Here is a 19,871-nt window from a genome sequence, read left to right as displayed (position 1 = left end):
AATAATAAATAATAATCTCTTCGTCTGATCAGAACAGTAAAGTAAGACTTTTATTTGTCTTTATTCAACCCTTCAGTTTCTTTGTTCCTCCAGCAGTTCATTATCTCCTCGCTCGTCCTCAGGTGCGTGACCAGGGGATACCAGTGAAGAGGAACTTTGCAAAGGTGGTGGTTCACGTGGAGGACTGCAACGACCACTCACCAGCTTTCCTCAGCCCTCGCTATGAGGTCGGTGTCTCTAACCTGGCCCACGCGGGCACCGAGGTCCTCCGGGTCAAGGCCCTAGACAAGGACATGGGAAGCAACGCCCACATCAGCTACTCGCTGCACTCTGGTGAGCAGGCCTCTCTTTTTATTCATGGTGCTCCCTTTTCTCATTTTGAAAGCTGGAAGCCTCTGAGTGTCAGGCACTTGAAGCGAAAGGTTTAAGGGCACAGCGATGATATCCGAGAGATCGTCTCTGTGTATTCACAGCTGCAATTCCTCCTCTTCAATCTTTTCTTACCTCACAGCTGAAGCCTGCTTTCGGCCTGCTCTGTAGGTTTTTTCCTGATGCTTATCGTGTGTGTTCAGAGCGGTTATGAAAATGCGTACTTTATGCCTGCTCGCTGTGTTTCAGACAGTGGAGAACATCCATCTTTACAAGTGTTCTGTCTCAGATTCAGCTTCCAACACTTCTTTTGTCTTTAAAAAAAAATGGGCAGTGGGCAAGATAAATGTCTCCCAGAGGAGCTTCTCCTGCTTAAATCACTGCAGCAGAGCCAAGAAAATCTCTCTTTAATTCAAATTCTTTGAAAATCTTCCTAAAAGTAGATCGTGGAAACAAACAAAGGTAATTTCACATTGAATACTTTAGCTGTTGTTCGCCCACCTGTTTTTGAAACAGAGGAGTTTATATGAGAGAAGTGTGTTCAATATCTTGATATCTAGATTGATAACAGTCTTAAATTTGTTAAACCTGAGTGGCTTTTCCTTTTTTCCTGAGTTTCTAATAATGATAATTTGGATCTGAGTACATCATGGTCATCTCAGGCAAACTGCTCCGTTTAAGAGGAACAGCCAATCAGAAGAAAACTTTCTTAAAGAGGAAGGGGTTAAAAGATCTTGTTTCAGACAGAGGATGAACTGTTTCAGATAAAGAAGCATCATTTTGAAAGCTCAGTAATAAAAGGCATGGAGCTTATTTGATTTCTTGGATTGCCAACAATGAAAGGTATTTTTGAGGTATTTTACCAGTGGGATATTTTATTTTTGTCAAACTTCCTTTTCTGTGTCCCTGCAGGTAACATCGACAACGTTTTCAACATAGATCCAGACTTGGGATCCATAAGCGTCTCCAAATCTTTGGATCTGCAGCCTCAGGATCTGTTCCACCTGACTGTGAAGGCCACAGATCAGGGTTTTCCTCAGCGCAGCGACCTCTGCTCTGTCCACATCCACATCCGGGTCTCTGAACAAACCCCGCCCACTTTCCTCTCAGATGATTACCTGACGGAGATCAGCGAGCTGAGCGCCGTTGGTACTCCCGTTGTCACCCTGTCAGCCTCGAGCCCAGCTGCGGTGCATTATGAGATAGAAAGTGGTAACCGGAACGGAACATTTTACATCAACTCCTACACGGGGTTGATTTCCACACAGGGGCGCCTCGATTATGAGACCTGCGATACGTACAAGCTGAGCGTTACAGCTTCCACCACAGCTGGAGCCGTGTCCAGGACGGTCGTTCACATCTACGTGGTTGACGAGAATGATAACGCTCCTGTGTTTGAGCAGAGGGAGTACCAGGGGCAAATAGGTGAGTCCGCTCACATAAACAGCATGGTGATGGGAGAAAGAAACACCCCCCTGGTCATTCGGGCCTCGGATTCAGATCGAGATTCAAATTCCTTGCTGACTTATCAAATCCTTGAACCAGAGGCCCTGAAAGTCTTTAGAATAGACTCGAGTATGGGGACCATCTCCTTAATTTCACTGCTGGACTTTGAAACCAAGGCTGAGTATCACTTCACGGTACAGGTGAAGGACTCGGGGGAGCCATCGCTGTACGCGGCAGAGCCGGCCAAGGTCACTGTTCGCATCCTGGACCTGAATGACTGCCCACCACAATTCACTGCCTCTGTGTATGAGTCATCCATCATCCTCCCAGCTGTCAGAGATGCAGAGGTGGTGTGCATCACAGCTCATGATGCTGACTCAGCGGTGTCATACAGCATCACCGAGGGAAATCTTCATAATGCCTTTTCAATTCATCCCAATACTGGACTCATCACTGTGAACAACGTGTCTGACTTCAGGCCGTTTTATCAGCTGCGTGTCAAAGCCTTTGACGGCCTCTACAGAGATTTAGCTACTGTCAACGTAAGCGTAACAAACCTAACGGAGAGTGACCTCAGATTTGAGCACAAAGTCTATTCAGCGAGCGTTTCTGAAAACATAAAGACTGTCAAAACTTTAGCAGCGCTCAAAGTCACAGGATGCTTTTTAAACGAACCTCTTTTATACTCTGTCTTAAACCCAGCAGGCAGGTTCACAATCTGCCCAACATCAGGCCTACTCGAAACCACAGGAGTCCCTTTTGACCGGGAAGAACAAGACGTTTATGACGTTGTGGTTAAAGTGCAGGACATGAGAACCCCACCGAGAACAGCCATCACCAAGGTGAAGGTTTTCATAGATGATGTCAATGACAACTCGCCACAGTTTTTAAACTTGCCTTTTTCAATGATGATTTCCGAAGACACGGAACCAGGAGATGTTTTGTATCAAGTGACCGCCATCGACAGAGATCTGGGAGAAAACGGAGCCATCGTGTACAATCTGGAGGAAGACTATGGCCTCTTCAGAATAGATCCAGACATTGGCGACGTGTCCCTTCAGAGACCTCTGGATTTTAATGCCCTGAATAAGTACGTACTAACGGTGTCAGCTATAGATGAGGGCGAGCCCAGTCACAGCACCATGGCTCAGCTCAGCATTCAGGTGAGGAATCAAACCAATCCAGTCTTCCAGACTCTACTGTATCCACTAAAAGTCCCTGAAGATGTGCCCCCATTCACCACTATCCTGCACGTCCAGGCGAGGAACCCCGAGGGTTACAGGCTCATCTACAATCTTGAAGAGGAAAACGCTTCAAAACACTTTCACATTGATTTCAAAACTGGTGTGCTGACAGTCACCAACCCCCTCGACTATGAGAGCCAGACCATGCATGTGCTGACAGTCAGAGCTACTGACTCAGTGACCGGAGCTTTCTCAGAGGCCTCGATTGAAATAGAAGTGGAGGATGTCAATGATAATGCCCCGGTTTTCTCTAAGCTAATGCACAATGTGAATATTGTGGAGGGGCTCCCAGTTGACACCTCTGTGATCAAGCTTTCTGCCTCTGATAAAGACTCTGGTAGAAATAAAGATTTGACCTTCCACATGGTAAAAACACATGGAGATGAGAGTGATTTCTTTGAAATAAACCCTCAGACTGGGTTGATTGTTACAAAACAGGTGCTGGATTATGAAAGCAGGAAACATTTTAATTTAAAAATCAAAGCCACAGACAATGGGACCATCCCTCTCAGCAGCGAGACTTTTGTGACTATAAATGTCACCGATGTCAACGATAACCCTCCGGACTTTGACAGCTCCCGGTATAAAGCCACACTTGATGAAATGGCAAAGTGTGGCCACATTGTCATCAAAATCCAGGCTTCAGACCCCGACACTGGTGACCTGAATAACCTCAAGTACAAAATTCTCTCAGGGAATGAAGGCCGGTACTTCAATATCAACGAATCCTCGGGTATCATCTCCTTTTCTAATGTCTGCAGGAGGAATCTCGATCCTCACTATAACCTGACTGTGGCGGTGTCTGATGGCGTGTTTCAGAAAACTGCCCCCGTCAGTATCGATATGATAAACAGCAACAGGCACAATCCATACTTCAAGCAGAGCGTCTATGAAGCAGAGCTGGCCGAAAATGCAGAGGCGGGAACTCGCGTGATCCGGCTAGCTGCCATCGACCCAGATGACGGGCCGTACGGTAGCGTTGACTACACCATCATAAACAAACTTGCTGATGAGAAATTTGCAATCAGCAAAGATGGGCAGATTGTCACAACTCAGCCACTGGACAGAGAAAACCCCTCCCAGAGGGTCATAGCAATCAAAGTCATGGCTAAAGATGGAGGTGGTAAAGTGGCGTTTTGCACTGTCAAGATTATCCTTACAGATGAGAATGATAACATACCGCAGTTCAAAGCATCTGAATACCAGGTTTCAATCCAGTCGACAGTTAATAAAGGCTCCCCAGTCATTCAAATCATGGCTTATGATGCAGACGATGGCAAAAATGCAGACGTAACCTACCTGGTGGATGAAGCAGAAGAAGTGACCGAAGACATTATTGAGATAAACCCTTTCACCGGAGTTGTGAGTGTCAAAGAGAGCCTTGTGGGCATGGAGAACAAGATCTTCAACTTCAAAGTCAAGGCTCGTGATGGCAGCCTTCCTTTTTATAACTCCACAGTCCCCGTCCAGGTGAAGGTTGTTCCGCCAGAGGTTCCTCTTCCGAAGTTCTCTGAGCCACTTTACACCTTCTCGGCTGCAGAGGACATTCCCATAGGGACAGAAATCGGCGCTGTGAGGGCGGACTCTGACATGCCCCTCATTTACAGCCTGGTGAATGGGAACACCGTTGAAAGCAACAAAGACAAAGTGTTCAGCTTGGACCAGGAAAGTGGAACTTTGTTGTTGCAGAAGAGCATTGACCACGAAAAGACAAAGTGGTACCAGATAGATGTGATTGCCCAGGGGAATCACAACGGGACGGACGTGGCATCCTTGGTTTCTGTCAGCATCCAAGTCCAGGATGTCAACGACAACCAGCCAGTGTTTGATGCAAGTCCATACAGAGCTTTCCTGGCTGAAAACATGCCTGCTGGAACCACTGTTATTCAGGTGAGACACAGGAAGCTTCATTTGATACCCGTCATGGTTTAAGCAAAGTGTGTATAAAAGTCTGAACTGTTATACACACTGAAAAATGCACTATAAACTCGCCCATCCACTCTAGTTACATGACTGCAGTGTATTATATGTTCTGTCTGAGAAAGGACTGTTTCCTCTGATATCCTTGGGTAAACAGGGAGTTTCCAGCAGGGATTTTCCTTACCTGTTTTTGAAGCAGATCAACATTAGGTTGCTGAGGATGGTCTTACACCCAACGAAGCTGCTTTAGGCGGAAATATTTACCGAAGGTTCAGGAAAGTTAGACTCTGCTTTCAGTGCAACACTGCTTCGATGCACGTATAAATATATTCCACACATGTAGCAATTAAAATTTAATACTCCTTCTTCCAGCTGCTCTCACAGCGGATCCTTTTCAGATTTAATACTATTCATCTTTTTAAACTAGCCCTTTCAATACATTATTGAAAAATGTAAGGGAAACATCACCTGTGATTTTTGGGCGTAGAGCAGACTGAGTAGAAATGGTGTCATTATTGGTTTGCTTTTTCAATAACAGAGTTGAGCAGCCCAAGAGATTTTAAAGCCACTGGAGTCAAGACAAAGCCGAAGCTTTGTTCTCAATTTTTACAGAGGATGACATTTAGGCACGGATGTAAGACTATTACACTTTGGATACCTTGGGTTAGCTTACTTTCCCAGGACTTCTACAGTGTAGAAAATAATCCAAATAATTATTCACCACCATAAATAATACATCATGTGCTGGAGCAACTGCCCCCTCTAAGAAACAACCAGGACAGGAGTTTGTGAGAATCAAAGTTCCATAAACTGTTCAACACACAAATGAATCCATGATGTGTTTAGGCTGGTTCATAAGTTCAGAGAAAAGCAGTTGGTGCTTCAAATATAACACATACAACATAGTAAACAAGGAGTATTTTTCTACTGGCAGTGCCAAAAAAATGCACATTAGCATAGATTCAGATACCTGCTAATCAGTGTTCGTTACAACCAAATAAAATGCTAGAATTTCACTGTGCACCAAACCTGGAGCTCAGACAGAGTACCGTAACCTCCCCACAGACATACCATTGGTCAGATAATGTCATTAAAAAGGCTCCAACAGCACAAAAACATGGTCCAGAGGTCCAGTTCAGGCAGACAGCTAGCTGTTACAACTGCGTGTGTCACCTGTCAGTCAAAGGGGGTGTCCAAATTCATAGGTTGCATGAAGCCGCATTTGTACGCCGATTACCTCACAGTGACGCAACAAAGGCTGTCCAAATTTGTAGACTCCTCCAAATGCGGCTGACAAATGCGTCCTCCTTTTCCCCAGATTTGAGGATGGGTCGGGTGTATCCTTCGTGGCCCAACCTATCCCTGTGCTATGACGTTTTCAGAAATGTCTGTTACCCACCAGATTGATATCTAGCCGGCTCACTAGAGCCATTGAAAACAGCGGACTCCCGGCACGTCGTTTTCAAACCCCCTTTCGGTACTCAGGTTAACCATGAGATAACTTAAAAATGTTATTGTTTGGGTATTTTCCGTGTTTTATTTGTTCCTGAGTAAATCGGTTTGGCTGAGATTAAAGTTATAGTTTTCACACAGCTGAATAAACATCAAACAGAAAACTGATAAAAACAGAAGTGTGAGATGGTTGAGAATTTACGCCAGTGTCCTGTTATATTTTAGATAGCAAGGAGCAGACAGCTGAGTTTATTAAACTACACCGAGAAAGCTCGTGACACAAATCTGAAGGCTACACCGTCCAATTTCACAGCTGCTCACTTCTGGGCTACCCGGCCTTCAGAGGACCCAGCCCACAATGACTGCATCCTCCTGAGGACGCAGTCTATGAATTTGGACACGACTAAAGAGGTCATGCCCCTAATAATGCAGACAGTAAGCCTTAATTCAATTTAATCAGGTCAGTTATAGAATAATTCTCCCCCCGCGTTGTGGTGGGAGAAATTATCTATAGAGACCAATATAGTTTGAGCATCAGACTGTAAACGTGTTTATTCCAACATGGGAGTCTGTGGGACTGACTCTCTGCTGGATCATCTGTTGGATGCCAGAGAAACTGCAGGTTTTGGCACTTCTGGTGTCAGTTTTTCTCGGTTGCATCAAAAGAAGCTGATTTGGAGTTTTCAGAAGCTGTGATGACAGGTAAACTCAGTGCATACCTCTGAAAATGCTGAATTATGAATGTTTCCCTGGTTTTCTGTTTATTTAAGCATTAGCTTAGCTTAGTGAAATCCTGCAGCAGTGCGTGAGCTAAAGAAACACCTGGATTCTGCAACAGCATCCCATGTTCAGATACAGTCTCAGCACAACTCTCTGCACGTATCCACCTTTAGGTAACGGCCAACGACCCGGACACAGACACCAACGGTGTGGTGACCTACACCTTGGAGCTGCTGCCCCATGACACTGCGTTGGACATTACTGAGGTGTTCTCCATCGACGGGGAGAGCGGCTGGATCACCACGCTGCGGGAGACCGACTGCGAGGCGGCCAGGGTGTACAGGTTCAACGTGGTCGCCACTGACCACGGCGGCAACGCAAAACTGTCATCCAGCGTCCTGGTGGAGGTGATGGTGACGGACGAGAACGACAACCCGCCAAAGTTCACAGAGGAAGTGTACCGCGGCTCGGTGGTGGAGAACAGCACTCCCTATGAACCCATTGTCTACATGACGACGACGGACGCTGATGTGTCGTTGGAGAACCGCCTCATCACGTGTTACATCACAGGTGTGTTCATGGGTGTGTGTGTTCATAGATTTGAGCCTGTTTGTTTTGCTCTTGCGTGTCTGGGCATTACGTTTGTGTGCGTGTGTCAGCAGTGTTGTTTTGTCCGTGTTTGCGTGTTCATCAGCGTCCCGTCGAAAGAGTGGCCGCTCTGTTACGAAGACGTTAATGAGGCGAAATGAGTTATGTGTCAATCACCCCCAGCAGAGAGTCAATATTATTGAGCCTCAGATTAATCGCAGTGCACTGCCAGCTAACGAGGGGAGAATACCAACAGGTTGCCCTGCAGCTAACAACAAAACAAAGCCTCGAATTAATGCAAATCCTGTTTTCCCCCAGACAGTTAAACCGTTCTAAAGGAGCTCTCTGTCACACTGCGGTTTTCCTAACAGACGAATATTTGCTTTGGAATAATTTATAATAGAAGGTTTGTCTGATGCTGACATTTGCTCTGCTCTAAGAAGCGAAAACAGAAACAAAGCCTGCCCACCTCTGCTGTGATTGATGGGAGGATTTTACTCCCATCACCATAAGACGATTTTCTATTCTGTTTGTTTTTTCCTCCTATATTTAATTCCTTTAAATTTGCAATTACACAAACATTCACATTGTTGTTCTGGGGGCTGTTTGAGACGCTTCACGCTGTAAAAATGCTAATTTGGCTGCCAGTGAAGGCAGCAAAAGCCATAAAGAACGTACTGTGTAATGAGGACATGACTTCAGCGTCCTCAGCAGCAGTGCAGACTCTCAGCTTTAGTTCAAGCAGGTTAACTAAATACTAACTGTTCAGGAGTGACAGAGTTCCTCCCTTTTTATTGTAAAATCATTTTAAATGTTAGGAGTTTTTTCCCCCTGCAGTCTCTCTCATAAACACCTCGAAGAATACCCCATTTCTCTGTGTTGAGATGCTCTCAGGTTGCTTTTGCAGTTTACTTTGGGTAATTATCATCTGTTCTGCTGTGAAGCTGTGCAGAGGTCTGTACACGTCACACAGTACAGACCTGCTGCTGTTTCTATTAGCAGTGAGTGACATCATCATAAATCACCAGAGAGCCAGCTCCACTGCAGCCATACAGGCCCAGGCCATAACACCGCCTCCGCCATGTTAGACGGAGGATTTGGATGCATGCTCTTTTCTCTCCATCATTCTGCTTCATCTTCATCCTGTTTTCATCTTTCCAAAGAGTTTTACCAGTACTAAATAATAAAAATAAAAAATATATAATGAAAAGAAGAACGATATAGAGCAAACCTTTCTTCACTTCTGTTTCTTTAAAAAAAAGTGACAAAACTATGAGGTGGTGCTGAATTCCTGCCAAAATAGTGCACAGATTATTTTCCAAATACAGAAACAAAAACATCAGAAGATTAATTTAAACTCTTTATTAGTCAGCTGTATGGAGACCAGTGTTGGGTAAGTTACTTTAAATTAGTAACTTAGTTACATTACTAGTTACTTCTATCAAAAGTAACTCAGTTACTTCAAGTTACTCATTACTTTCAAGGTAATTGGTTACTAGGGAAAGTAACTTTGGTTTTACTCAAAATTCTCTTGTTAATGTGTTGCTTCCGTAACTGGATACCCAGCAAGACTGCCAGTCTTCTAGCTTGCTTACTTGCCACAAGTGCACTGTGCCACCTACCAATAGAAAGGAAAAAATAAACTGCATATTTCCACGAGAGAAATCCCACGCCTGGACCGTCATTGACCGCTGCCATGATTCTAGCCTACGTCACAGCGTCATGTGCGCTTTTTACATCCAACACAAAAACTGCAGTCATGGTGCTTTGATTGTACTCAGAACTCGCAAATTCTGCTTTCTGAATAGGAAGATGTAGGTAATACTAGACTGCAGATGAGCTGCATACAGGGCTGGTTTGGAACAAAAAAATCGGCCCGGGTGTTTTGACTGACCGGCCCACCATTATAGGAAAAATCATAAAGACTTTGAATGAAAACAAACGCTGTTGTGACAGTGATGTACACTCTTCTGATGGTATATATGTATCAATCTATCAATCGTTTGTTGTAAGATTCAGATAATTATTTTTTAAAAGCGAGACATTTTAAATGAGAATAAGAAAGAAAAGTATTTCTTTGTGCCCCCCTTTCCCTGTTAATGCCTAGCTGCCCCCCCTGGCAACACTTTGCTAGAGCCGCCCCTGCACAGTTATCAGCTGTTAGCTACTTAGAAAAGGATCCTGGTGTTATTTGTCTCTCAGAAAGTTGATAACTTCCCTTCAACTCATTCATGTAGCCCTAAGGGGTAAAGCTGATACATCAGCTGATACTAGAAATCAAAATAAATGAATTCTAACAACAGCTGATCAAGTTTAAACGTGCTGCTGTTGTTTAGCGCGACATCCGCTGGTTTCTTCTTTCTGGCGCAAAGTGGGCGATAAACAGACAAGAGAGAAAAGCCGATCAGCTGATCATTGATCAGTTTTATGATTGAAGTAGAAACAGGAGAGGGAGGGGGAGAGAATGAGAGAAGAAGAAGCAGAAGCAGCTGTGCAGCGTAAACACACAGAATAAATCCAGCTTTGTGTCTTTTTCCATTATAGCTGAAGTCCGGGACAAACTGTTCCTTTTCAGCTCAATACGAAACGCGTAATATTTTCTCTGAATACGAGACGATTCCGTTTTTTACGGGATGGTTGGCAATTAGAAACTCCGTCATGCTAGCGAGTACCCAATACGAAAAAGTCAGCATAACAAAAATAAACTCCACCTAAACTTGGTTTATATCTGACCCAGATAGACTGCAGACTCCTCCTGCCTCCCCTTTCCCTCATCCACCTGCTGCCTCCAACACTTGCTAATGTTACTGAATCTGTGGAAGCTCCGCGATAGCCACCACACAAAGTAACGAATAACGACCCTATCTAAATCCCAGTAACGATTAACGCGTTCCTGATTTTGGCATAATAACTAGTTACCGTGCTCGTTACCACAATAATAACGTAGTTACTATAACACGTTACTTAATAACGCGTTAGTCCCAACACTGGTGGTGTTTCTCAAATCCATAACATGAAGTCTAACACTTTTATCTTCAGACTGAAACGCTGACCCATAAACATCAGGCAAAAGTTTTCAGAGCAGAGTGTGTCTGTGTTTTTAGGTTCTGTTTGTAAAAGTGTTGCTACTCTCACATTATCATATATTTAATATTTTGAGGGATTGCTCTGAGTATTTGATGCGTGAGTGGAGGGGATTTTTTTTTTGACTGAGTTATAGATACTTAATATTAATGCAGAACATTTAAAAACAACAAGCTGACCCGAGGTGCCTTCAAGTCACAGCAGAGGGTATAAAAATAAACAGGACTTGAATAAAATATATTAAAAAGTTAAACTTAAATGAGAACAACAGATTAAAAATGCAGCAGGACGTATTAGACTGAAGTAAAAGTGAAGACTGAGGTCAAACAGCATAAAAATACGATTAAAATAAAGAGACTGGAAAAGAAATAAAAGGAATCAAATCAGAAATTAAATAAATATTCAAACTTCAGCTACAGGGAGTCAGGAAAGAATTAAAAGTTGATTTTCCTTCACACCAAACTGTAAACAGGGATACACAGGAGGGTCTGACTCATCTGATAAGGTTCAAAGTGGGACAGGTTAGTCAAAATTCATCCATGCTGACGGCGACCCCTTCCAGAGTGAACCAATGAACATTTATCCAAAAGTTTGAGTCACAAAAGAAAAGATCAGAAGAGAAAAGCTGAATTCACGCTCATTAACGTGATCACACGTCTGATGCTTCAGCAGATTGAAGGACAAAGCAAGCTTTTCTGGTAGAAGCTTAAAGCAACAGTGCTCACGGCTTTCTACCTCTGAGAGCATGACGCCCTTCCTCTCTGCTGTCACTCACGTCCTTCTTGCTCCTGCAGCCGGAGACCCGCTGGGCCAGTTTGCCATCGTGCAGGTGGACGAGGGCCAGTGGGGTTTGATTGTGAAGGATAGTCTGGACCGAGAGGCCAGAGACAGATACGCCTTGAGAGTCACGGCCACCGACGGCAAGTTTGAGGCTCCCATCAGCGTGGACGTCCATGTGCTGGACATCAATGACAACAGCCCGCTGTGTGAGCAGGTGAGTACAGGTGACTTGGGCTCTGCAGTTAGATGCATGGAAGCCACTCAGAGTGAAAATGGTAAGGGGAAGTGGACGCTGGGCTGTTTTTGAACCTTTATTTTTTAAAGCGTTTGTTTTTCCTTTAAAGGTGCTTCTGGGTATATTTCCACATTAAGAGTAAAGACAAAAGCTGTTGCTTCCTGTACAGGCTGTAAAGCCCCCGAGGCTAATTTATGAAACTGAGCTATTAAAAAAAAGATTAGTCTTGACTTCATGTAACATTTAATATTAAAGACGGTTTCAGTATAAAGCCAGTATTTCTCCCTGTCTGTTTCCTCACAGTCATTACTAGAGTTTAATGGAGACAGATGCATGAAATGTTCACCATCATAGATCACTTATCATCCAGCAGCCAGGAGAAATATCTCTATCATAATAACATATTGTTTAACTGAAACCAGGTAAATAACACCTGCATGAATAATCTTTACTTAACAGTTAATAAAGTCCTTTTGAGTCTTTCTAAGCCAGTTATAAAACTGGCTTTGACACAGAGTCTTCTTAAAACAAGACTTTATGGAGTATTGCATCATAAGCAGTTAATAAGTAAAAATTAATTTATGTATTACACTTGGAAGGTTTGTGGTAGGTTTGTAACATGTATATTAAACAGTTAATTGTGACATAAATCCATCCATCCACCCCCCCATGTATACATCCATTCATCCATGCATCCACCCATCCATGTATACATCCATCCACCCATCCATGCATCCACCCATCCATGCATCCACTCACCCATCCATCATGCATACATCCACTTATACATACATACACTCATCCACTTATCCATGTATACATCCATCCATCGATACATCCATCCATCGATACAGCCGTCCGTCCGTCCCTGCCTCCTTGTGCCGTACGTTATGGTGTCAGAGTTCAGATGTAAGTAACAACTTACTTAACATGACCTTTCTCAGCTCTGTAGGTGTGTTTCTGCTGCTTCCTGTTTTTTCTCTTTAATCCAACGCTGAGTAGCTTAACTGAAACCCACCCAGTAAATGCAGGCCTGATTATTATTATTATCCTCCTGCTGCAGCTGGTGTACAAAGAGGTGGTGATGGAAAACTCGCCCTCCAGCGTGTTTGTGCTCAAGGTTTCAGCTTCCGATCCAGACGTGGGCACTAATGGCCAGATTTCCTACACACTCCACGGGCCGGATGCCGACAAGTTCCACCTGGAACACAGGACAGGTATGATGGTGTCTGTTTGACGTCAGTGCACGGCGTCCCTGTCAGTGCGAGTTTGAGGGTGCAATAGCATGAACTGACATCCATCACCTGATATCTTCACCACCTGCTGAGACATCAGTCCGTCTTTTGACCCACTCACAGGTCAAAAGCCGCTCTTGTCATATTGTGTGTAAAACTAGAGGCTGATTTTATACTTGAATATAGAAAAGTAACACGTGCATGGATTTCCAAAAGTTCAAAGCTGCTTTAGGTTGAAAGTTGATTGTATCATGATGTGAATTTTGGGCACTTACAGCCCCAGACTGTACAGACTGTTCAAATCTTGTCCAAACAATCCTCCTCTACCACTACCACAGAAAGTTCTTGGTTGGGCTTGAAGGCAAATCAAAGCTCCTGAACTTCATGGAAGAGTCATCAGAAGAACGGCTTTCCTCTGGAAGTCTGAACATCAGAAGGATCCCGGTGCCTTCGTGAAAAAGGCACTGGGAAAAAAGTTTTTTTGTTAGAAAGACGTTTGGAGAACAAAGAGTACAGGATCTATGAAAAGAACTCCTCTCTGTGGGGGTGCAACAGGAAGAAATGGAAAGCCTCCCTAAGTGGATGGCTCGTAGCAGAGCACAGTGATCCTAAACACACCTTAGCATCCACTGCAGACTAAAAAAACACAACGGGCTCAACCCGAGGCCGAGCTGAAGGCATTAGCATTGTAAACCTAGACTTCAAAAGAGGCGCACCTTAACGCCGTAAAGCCCATGAAGATAAGAATGTGCCCAAAAATCCTAAAGCAGGAATTCAAAGACTCTCTGCTCCCTGTAAAGTCTTTACAAGCTGTGACACCTGCAGCAAAATAGAATCCAAAATAATCAAAGAGATATGCTCACACCTTCACGGGAGCCAAACTTCAGCAAGGTGTGCATGAAACACTGAAACACCGACAGGGACAAGCTGGTGATGTGTTTAGGTTCTGCTGGAGTTTAGCATCCTGCCGTTCCCACGACAAAACACCAAAAAGTTTTAACATTTGACTGAGTAATATAAGTTTATAATACTCGGGCCTAAAACTGTCACCTGTGAATGAGCAGCACCACAGTCACACGATGTTTGTGTCATGGCGATGAATAACGTGTGCGGCCTCTTTAAGCTGCTCGTTAGCGGAGGCTTGTCCTTCGTGGCTGGGGTATTTCCTGAATATTTTATTGCTTATCAAATGTTCATAAAAAACAGGAAATCCAGACACTTTTGTTTAGTGAGGCAAAGCAGTCTGACTTATCTGACTCCATGCAGACCAGTTGGACTTTGTCTTTCTGGAGGGAGTGACTATCAGTTTTAAGCAGGAAACACCATGCTCACCTGCTCACACCTCAAATATTAAAATAACACCTCACGATATTCACCTCAACACGCTACATCTGACCTGAAGCTGACTGCTGATACTTTAATTATAAGACATGCGTCATCATCTGCATGTGCATCACCAATGTGCTAAAATAGTCTTTAATGTGGAAATGTGTTGGCCTTGTTTTGGGGATGTTTTTGTTCCGCGGTTTGATGGTTGTGTGTTGTACACCTGTCCCAGGTGAGCTCTTCACGCTGGCCGTGCTGGACCGTGAGAGGAACGTGGAGTTCAACCTGGTGGCGAAGGCGACGGATGGCGGGGGTCGATCCTGTCAGGCCGACATCCTGCTGATGGTCCAGGACATGAACGACAACCCGCCCCGCTTCTCGTCCAGCCACTACGAGGTCACCGTGTTCGACAACACCACGGTCCGCACGCCGGTCGCTGTGGTGTATGCCAAGGACCCCGACACAGGTGAGCTGCTGCTGCTGCTGCTGAGTTTGACGTGTCGCAGTGGGTGCAGCGAAGGTGGAGTAACTAGACAAAGTGAACACGGAGTTGTTTATGTCAGGTCCAAACATGTTGGGACAAACCCTTCATTCTGGTATCATCGGCCCTTTTTACACCTTAAAGCCTGATGCTCAGGCGTGCCTGTGTGTGTGTGTTTGTGTGTGTGTGTGTATGTGTGGTTTGACTGATCCCAAACATAATAAAGGCAAAGCCATCCATGAAACACCCACCTGAAGTTCACCTTTGCTGTGTTGTTCCAGCTGTGATGGGAATTATCTGCATCACGTAGCTTTTAACCTTTGACCCCTGCAGCATGAGCACCTCACTCATTTTACATTTTTAGCTTCAGTTATAACTGACTCTTTCTAAAAACATTGTGCTCTAAAACAAAGAATCCTAATTAATCTGTTTTCATTAGAGTCTGCATTTCAAACCTGAACTTTCACCCTTTAGATTTTTACTGCCACATTTCTGCTTTTAAACATGACATCAGAGCTGCCATGCTTCCTGCAGTCGGTCGCGTGTCTGCGTGTCCTCGTTAATGCGTGAAAATATGTGGGTGTGCCTTAATGACAAAGCAAAACCAAAGCCCACTACAAAAGCAGCTAAAAATAATGTCAGCCATAAAAGCCGTTTAACTTGGCATTGGTGTCACATTTGGACGTCTGTTATTATTTCATGCAGTGTGGGTAGTCCTGAATTACTGTAAACACTGCCTTTTTTATTTACAGGTGTTGCTTTACCTTTTTAAAATGACATTTTCAAAATTAAATCTAGAGAAAACTTTAATAAGACACATGTTAATGATAAAAAGTAGTTTTATATGCAGTTTTTGTAGTTATTTTAAGGACAGCCAACATCTGTGTGAGAGCTCTGATCAGTGTCTTTGGGGTGGGGTGGGGGGTTTCGGGGGATGGAGGGCAAACACGCCTCTGCTTTGATGTGTAATTTGTGAGTGTAGCGGGAAAAGGTTGGACATGAAACGAAAGACACTTATTTTTCAGAACCAGCTGCAGGCTGATGGCTCGGTGACGTCATCAGGGTTTCTTAAACATTTAAAGTGTGAACGCATATTCATGCATCACTTGAAACTTTAATGGCATTTCTGCATTGATACTGCTGTTTACGAGAAGTCGTCGCACGCAAAAGTTTGTCACAAAAGTTTTACTGCTTTTTATTTCCAACACGTAAATATAAAAAAATACAAAATAACATAGTAACATTAGTAATATCTCTGTGTGAACAGTTACACACGTATGAATACAGAAACACTTTTTGCATCTTTAGATTCATCGCAGCCTTAAACTGTAGGCCCACTGGTGTCCGTCTCACACAATATTCAGAATACTTTCTGGCAACAAATGAATGAACTTCAGACATCAGCTGTGCTTTTTTTCAGCTCTACGAAATCAAAGAGTTACAGAGTAAAGACTCTTTCTTTGTTAAACCTTCTATTTGTATTTTTTTAATACCACAAATTTGGTCTTCTTCATGATGATTTATTTTTGTCAAACCATTTTTAAATATTATTCATTTCAAAAATCTGTTAATGCTGCACTTGTAGGCTGCTTGCTCTAAATCCTGATAAGAAGAGTAAGAAGCAGCCAGTGTTTTACATTGGTTGGTATTATTTGTGCAGAGGTGGAGCTGCATGTTCACTTCTGTCTTTGTGGTTTCCTTTGTGCTGCTCCTCCTTCTTGTGATTCATGTAAAGCCCGTAGTTTTGTAATCAGCACACGTATCGCTGATGTACCCCAGCCCTCTCTTACTGAGGCGAGCGGCCACACTTTGCTGCAGATTGCCAGTGCAGTCGTAAACACCTTATTAATTAGTTTGAGTGCTGCATGGGTGAAGTCACATTAAAGGAAAGAGCTCGGTTTGTGCAGGTGTGTGTGGGTTTTGATGTGTCATTCAAATGGTGGATCACAGTGGGACTGCACACACACATTAGTTTGTACAAAGGTGGACAGATTCAGACAGGTAGGACACACGCAGCCCCAACAGGCTGGCCACGCCTTCAGATGTGCAGCGGCATGTCCTCTTTCTCAGTGCTGACGACTTTCTCACAGATGCCAGTGACTCACACACATGTTTCTATTTTTTAATGCTTTATTTGCCAGATAAATGGATCAAAACCACTTCAGCACGCAGAGAAAAAACTGCAGGCATCAAAACAGAGATGCGGAGTCGGATGTGACGGTGAAACTGCGCAGCAGAGCTCGAGCAGCAGACAGAAAATAACCGTAGTTGAAGCGCTAATCCTCTGAAAAACCAACACAGTGTTTGACCTTTACCTGTAGTGACGTCTTTAGGCTGCTTAGTCTGTTCAGCATGAAAATGTGTTTTCCTCCTAAAGCTGCTGTTTGCGCAAGCTTTAAAACGCTGACCTGTCAATTAACCGTTATCCAAAGTTAGCTCCTGACCTCGTAGACATGTCGTGGTTTTCACCTGAATAATTGCAGCGTGAAAATCAGCAGGAGAGAAGACAATGAATAAAAAAGTGAGAAAAATAGAGGTGTTATTTCACGAGCTCTGCTGGAATCTGAATGTTCTTCTTATTGCTCTGGAGTTAGTGGTTAACAAGCCTCCTCATGGGGAGGGTCATTTTTATCATCATTGGGTTTCATTAGAAACACACACGCTGGGTTTTTCACCCACATACTCCCACTGTCAATGTGTAACTGTGCAGAAACTGTGGGATCTCCTGGATGCTTTGTGTTTTTTCATGTTTACAGCCCGGAGAGTTCAAAGCGTGCGGTTTGTGATTATTCTTTCTTTTGATTCTTTTAATTGGCGCTATGTGGAAATCCAGATGTGGCTTAGATAACAGTTTCATGGCTAATTCATATTTTTCTGTTTGGATAAAAGGATCAGTCACACCCAACAAACCAAAGTAATAACCTGACTCTGGATGGCCTCCAGTTACACTCTCGAAGCAATTTTGGATAACACAAAACAAACATGTTGGACTTTCAAGTTCCTGAAACACCTTCAGTGGATCCAAAACACCTGAACTCAAGGGGAGAACAGCTTCTGTTCATTGGCTCACCGCCTCATTTACTGTCAGCCGATCCCAGCTGTGATTGGCTGACAGTAAATAAGGCAGTGAGCGTCATTTACTGGAGACGTCTTTGTTTCCTGATGACCTGAGTATATTTATTTATATTAACATATTGATTAAAGCCGTCTGCTTATACAGTCTGTCTCTAGAAGAGATTTCACTGCTTTAGTCTTTATGATTCTAACCTGAGCAGGATAAGGTCACTATTAAAAGTGATGACCTGATGCAGAGAAGCAGGTGAGACATCCTCACACACCTTACCTGTCCGTGTTCCTGTGCTCAGGTATAAACTCCGAGGTGAAGTACTCCCTCCTGTCCGGCGATGACGGTTACTTCTCTGTGGACGAATTTTCGGGGATCCTGCGGCTGGAACGACCTCTGAACCCTGAAACTCCGACCACATTCGAGCTAAAGGTGAAGGCCACCGACCGCGGCCTGCCTCGTCACCTCCACTCTGTTGCCACGGTGACAGTGGATGTGGTCTCTCTGGACGACTACCAGCCCGTCTTCATGAGCTCCGAGTACACCGCCCAGCTCCCAGAGTCCTCGGCGGTCGGGTCGGAGGTGCTGAGCGTGTCTGCGCTCACCAGAGACAGCAGCTCCCCGGATCCCATCGTGTACCGTATCATCTCTGGGAACGAGGACGGACGCTTCCAGCTGGACTCACGAACAGGTCAGGACAGCTGATTACACGAAACACTCGGCGTTTTATTATTGCACTTAGGCAATAGTGAATAGTGGAATTGTAAAGCGCTTTGAGGGTCTCGAAAAGCGCTGTATAAATGCAATCCATTATTATTATTATTATTATTATTATTATTATTATCAGTGTTGGGTAAGTTACTTTAAATTAGTAACTTAGTTACATTACTAGTTACTTCTACCAAAAGTAACTCAGTTACTTCAAGTTACTCGTTACTTTCAAAGTAACTAGTTACTAGGGAAAGTAACTTTGGTTTTACTCAGAATTCTTTTGTTAATGTGTTGCTTCCATAACTTTGCCAGTCTTCTAGCTTGCTTACTTGCCACAAGTGCACTGTGCCACCTACCAATAGAAAGGAAAATATAATGTGCATATTTCCACGAGAGAAATCCCACGCCTGGACCGTCATTGACTGCTGCCATGATTCTAGCCTACGTCACAGCGTCATGTGCGCCTTTTACATCCAACACAAAAACTGCAGTCATGGTGCTTTGATTGTACTCAGAACTCGGAAATTCTGCCTTCTGAATAGGAAGATGTAGGCAACAGCAGACTGCAGATGAGCTGCATACAGGGCTGGACTGGGACAAAAAATTGGCCCGGGCATTTTGACTAGAGACCGGCCATTATAGGAAAAATCATAAAGCCTTTGAATGAAAACAAACGCTGTTGTGATAGTGATGTTCACTGTCTTGATGGTATATATGCATCAATCGTTTGTTGTAAGATTCAGATAATTATTTTTTAAAAGCTAGACATTTTAAATGAGAATAAGAAAGAAAAGTATTTCTTTGTGCCCCCCTCTCCCTGTTAATGCCCTACCTGGCCCCCCTGGCAAAACTTTGCTAGATCCGCACCTGCACAGTTACCAGCTGTCAGCTACCTAAAAAAGGATCCTGGTGTTATTTGTCTCTCAGAAACAGTTCATAACTTCCCTTCAACTCATTCATGTCACCTAAAAGGTAAACCTGTTTCTCCATCACCTGTTCAGCTCTGATGATTCAGTAAGGACATCTCCTGGTTTCATCTTCATGTTTCCCTCTCACCAGATAACCAAACCGACATCATGACCAGCAGCTTTACAGCTGTGGCTCCAGCAAACATCAGCTGATACTAGAAAGTAATATTAAATTCTAACAACTGCTGATCAAGCTTAAACGTGCTGCTGTTGTTTAACACGACATCGGCTGGTTTCCTCTTTCTGGC

The 19,871-nt window shown here is 43.9% G+C and overlaps 1 protein-coding gene across 1 annotated transcript in view; it reads left to right on the top strand.

Moving 5' to 3' along the window:
- The window catches only part of fat2 (FAT atypical cadherin 2), a 103,512-nt gene that overhangs the window by 35,408 nt on the left and 48,233 nt on the right, over positions 1–19,871 (top strand). Inside the window, exons 10-16 of the mRNA XM_085182876.1 lie at positions 123–333; positions 1,282–4,949; positions 7,325–7,721; positions 11,618–11,817; positions 12,902–13,055; positions 14,632–14,865; positions 18,246–18,635. Of these exons, the coding sequence (XP_085039002.1) occupies positions 123–333; positions 1,282–4,949; positions 7,325–7,721; positions 11,618–11,817; positions 12,902–13,055; positions 14,632–14,865; positions 18,246–18,635 (5,254 nt within the window). The remainder of the gene's footprint in view (positions 1–122; positions 334–1,281; positions 4,950–7,324; positions 7,722–11,617; positions 11,818–12,901; positions 13,056–14,631; positions 14,866–18,245; positions 18,636–19,871) is intronic.

This window comes from Neolamprologus multifasciatus, chromosome 2 (genome assembly GCF_963576455.1).
Source record: "Neolamprologus multifasciatus chromosome 2, fNeoMul1.2, whole genome shotgun sequence".
Classification (NCBI taxonomy): domain Eukaryota; kingdom Metazoa; phylum Chordata; class Actinopteri; order Cichliformes; family Cichlidae; genus Neolamprologus; species Neolamprologus multifasciatus.
The sequence above is the reverse complement of the archived record's forward strand: the minus strand, read 5'-3'. Positions and strand labels throughout refer to the sequence as shown.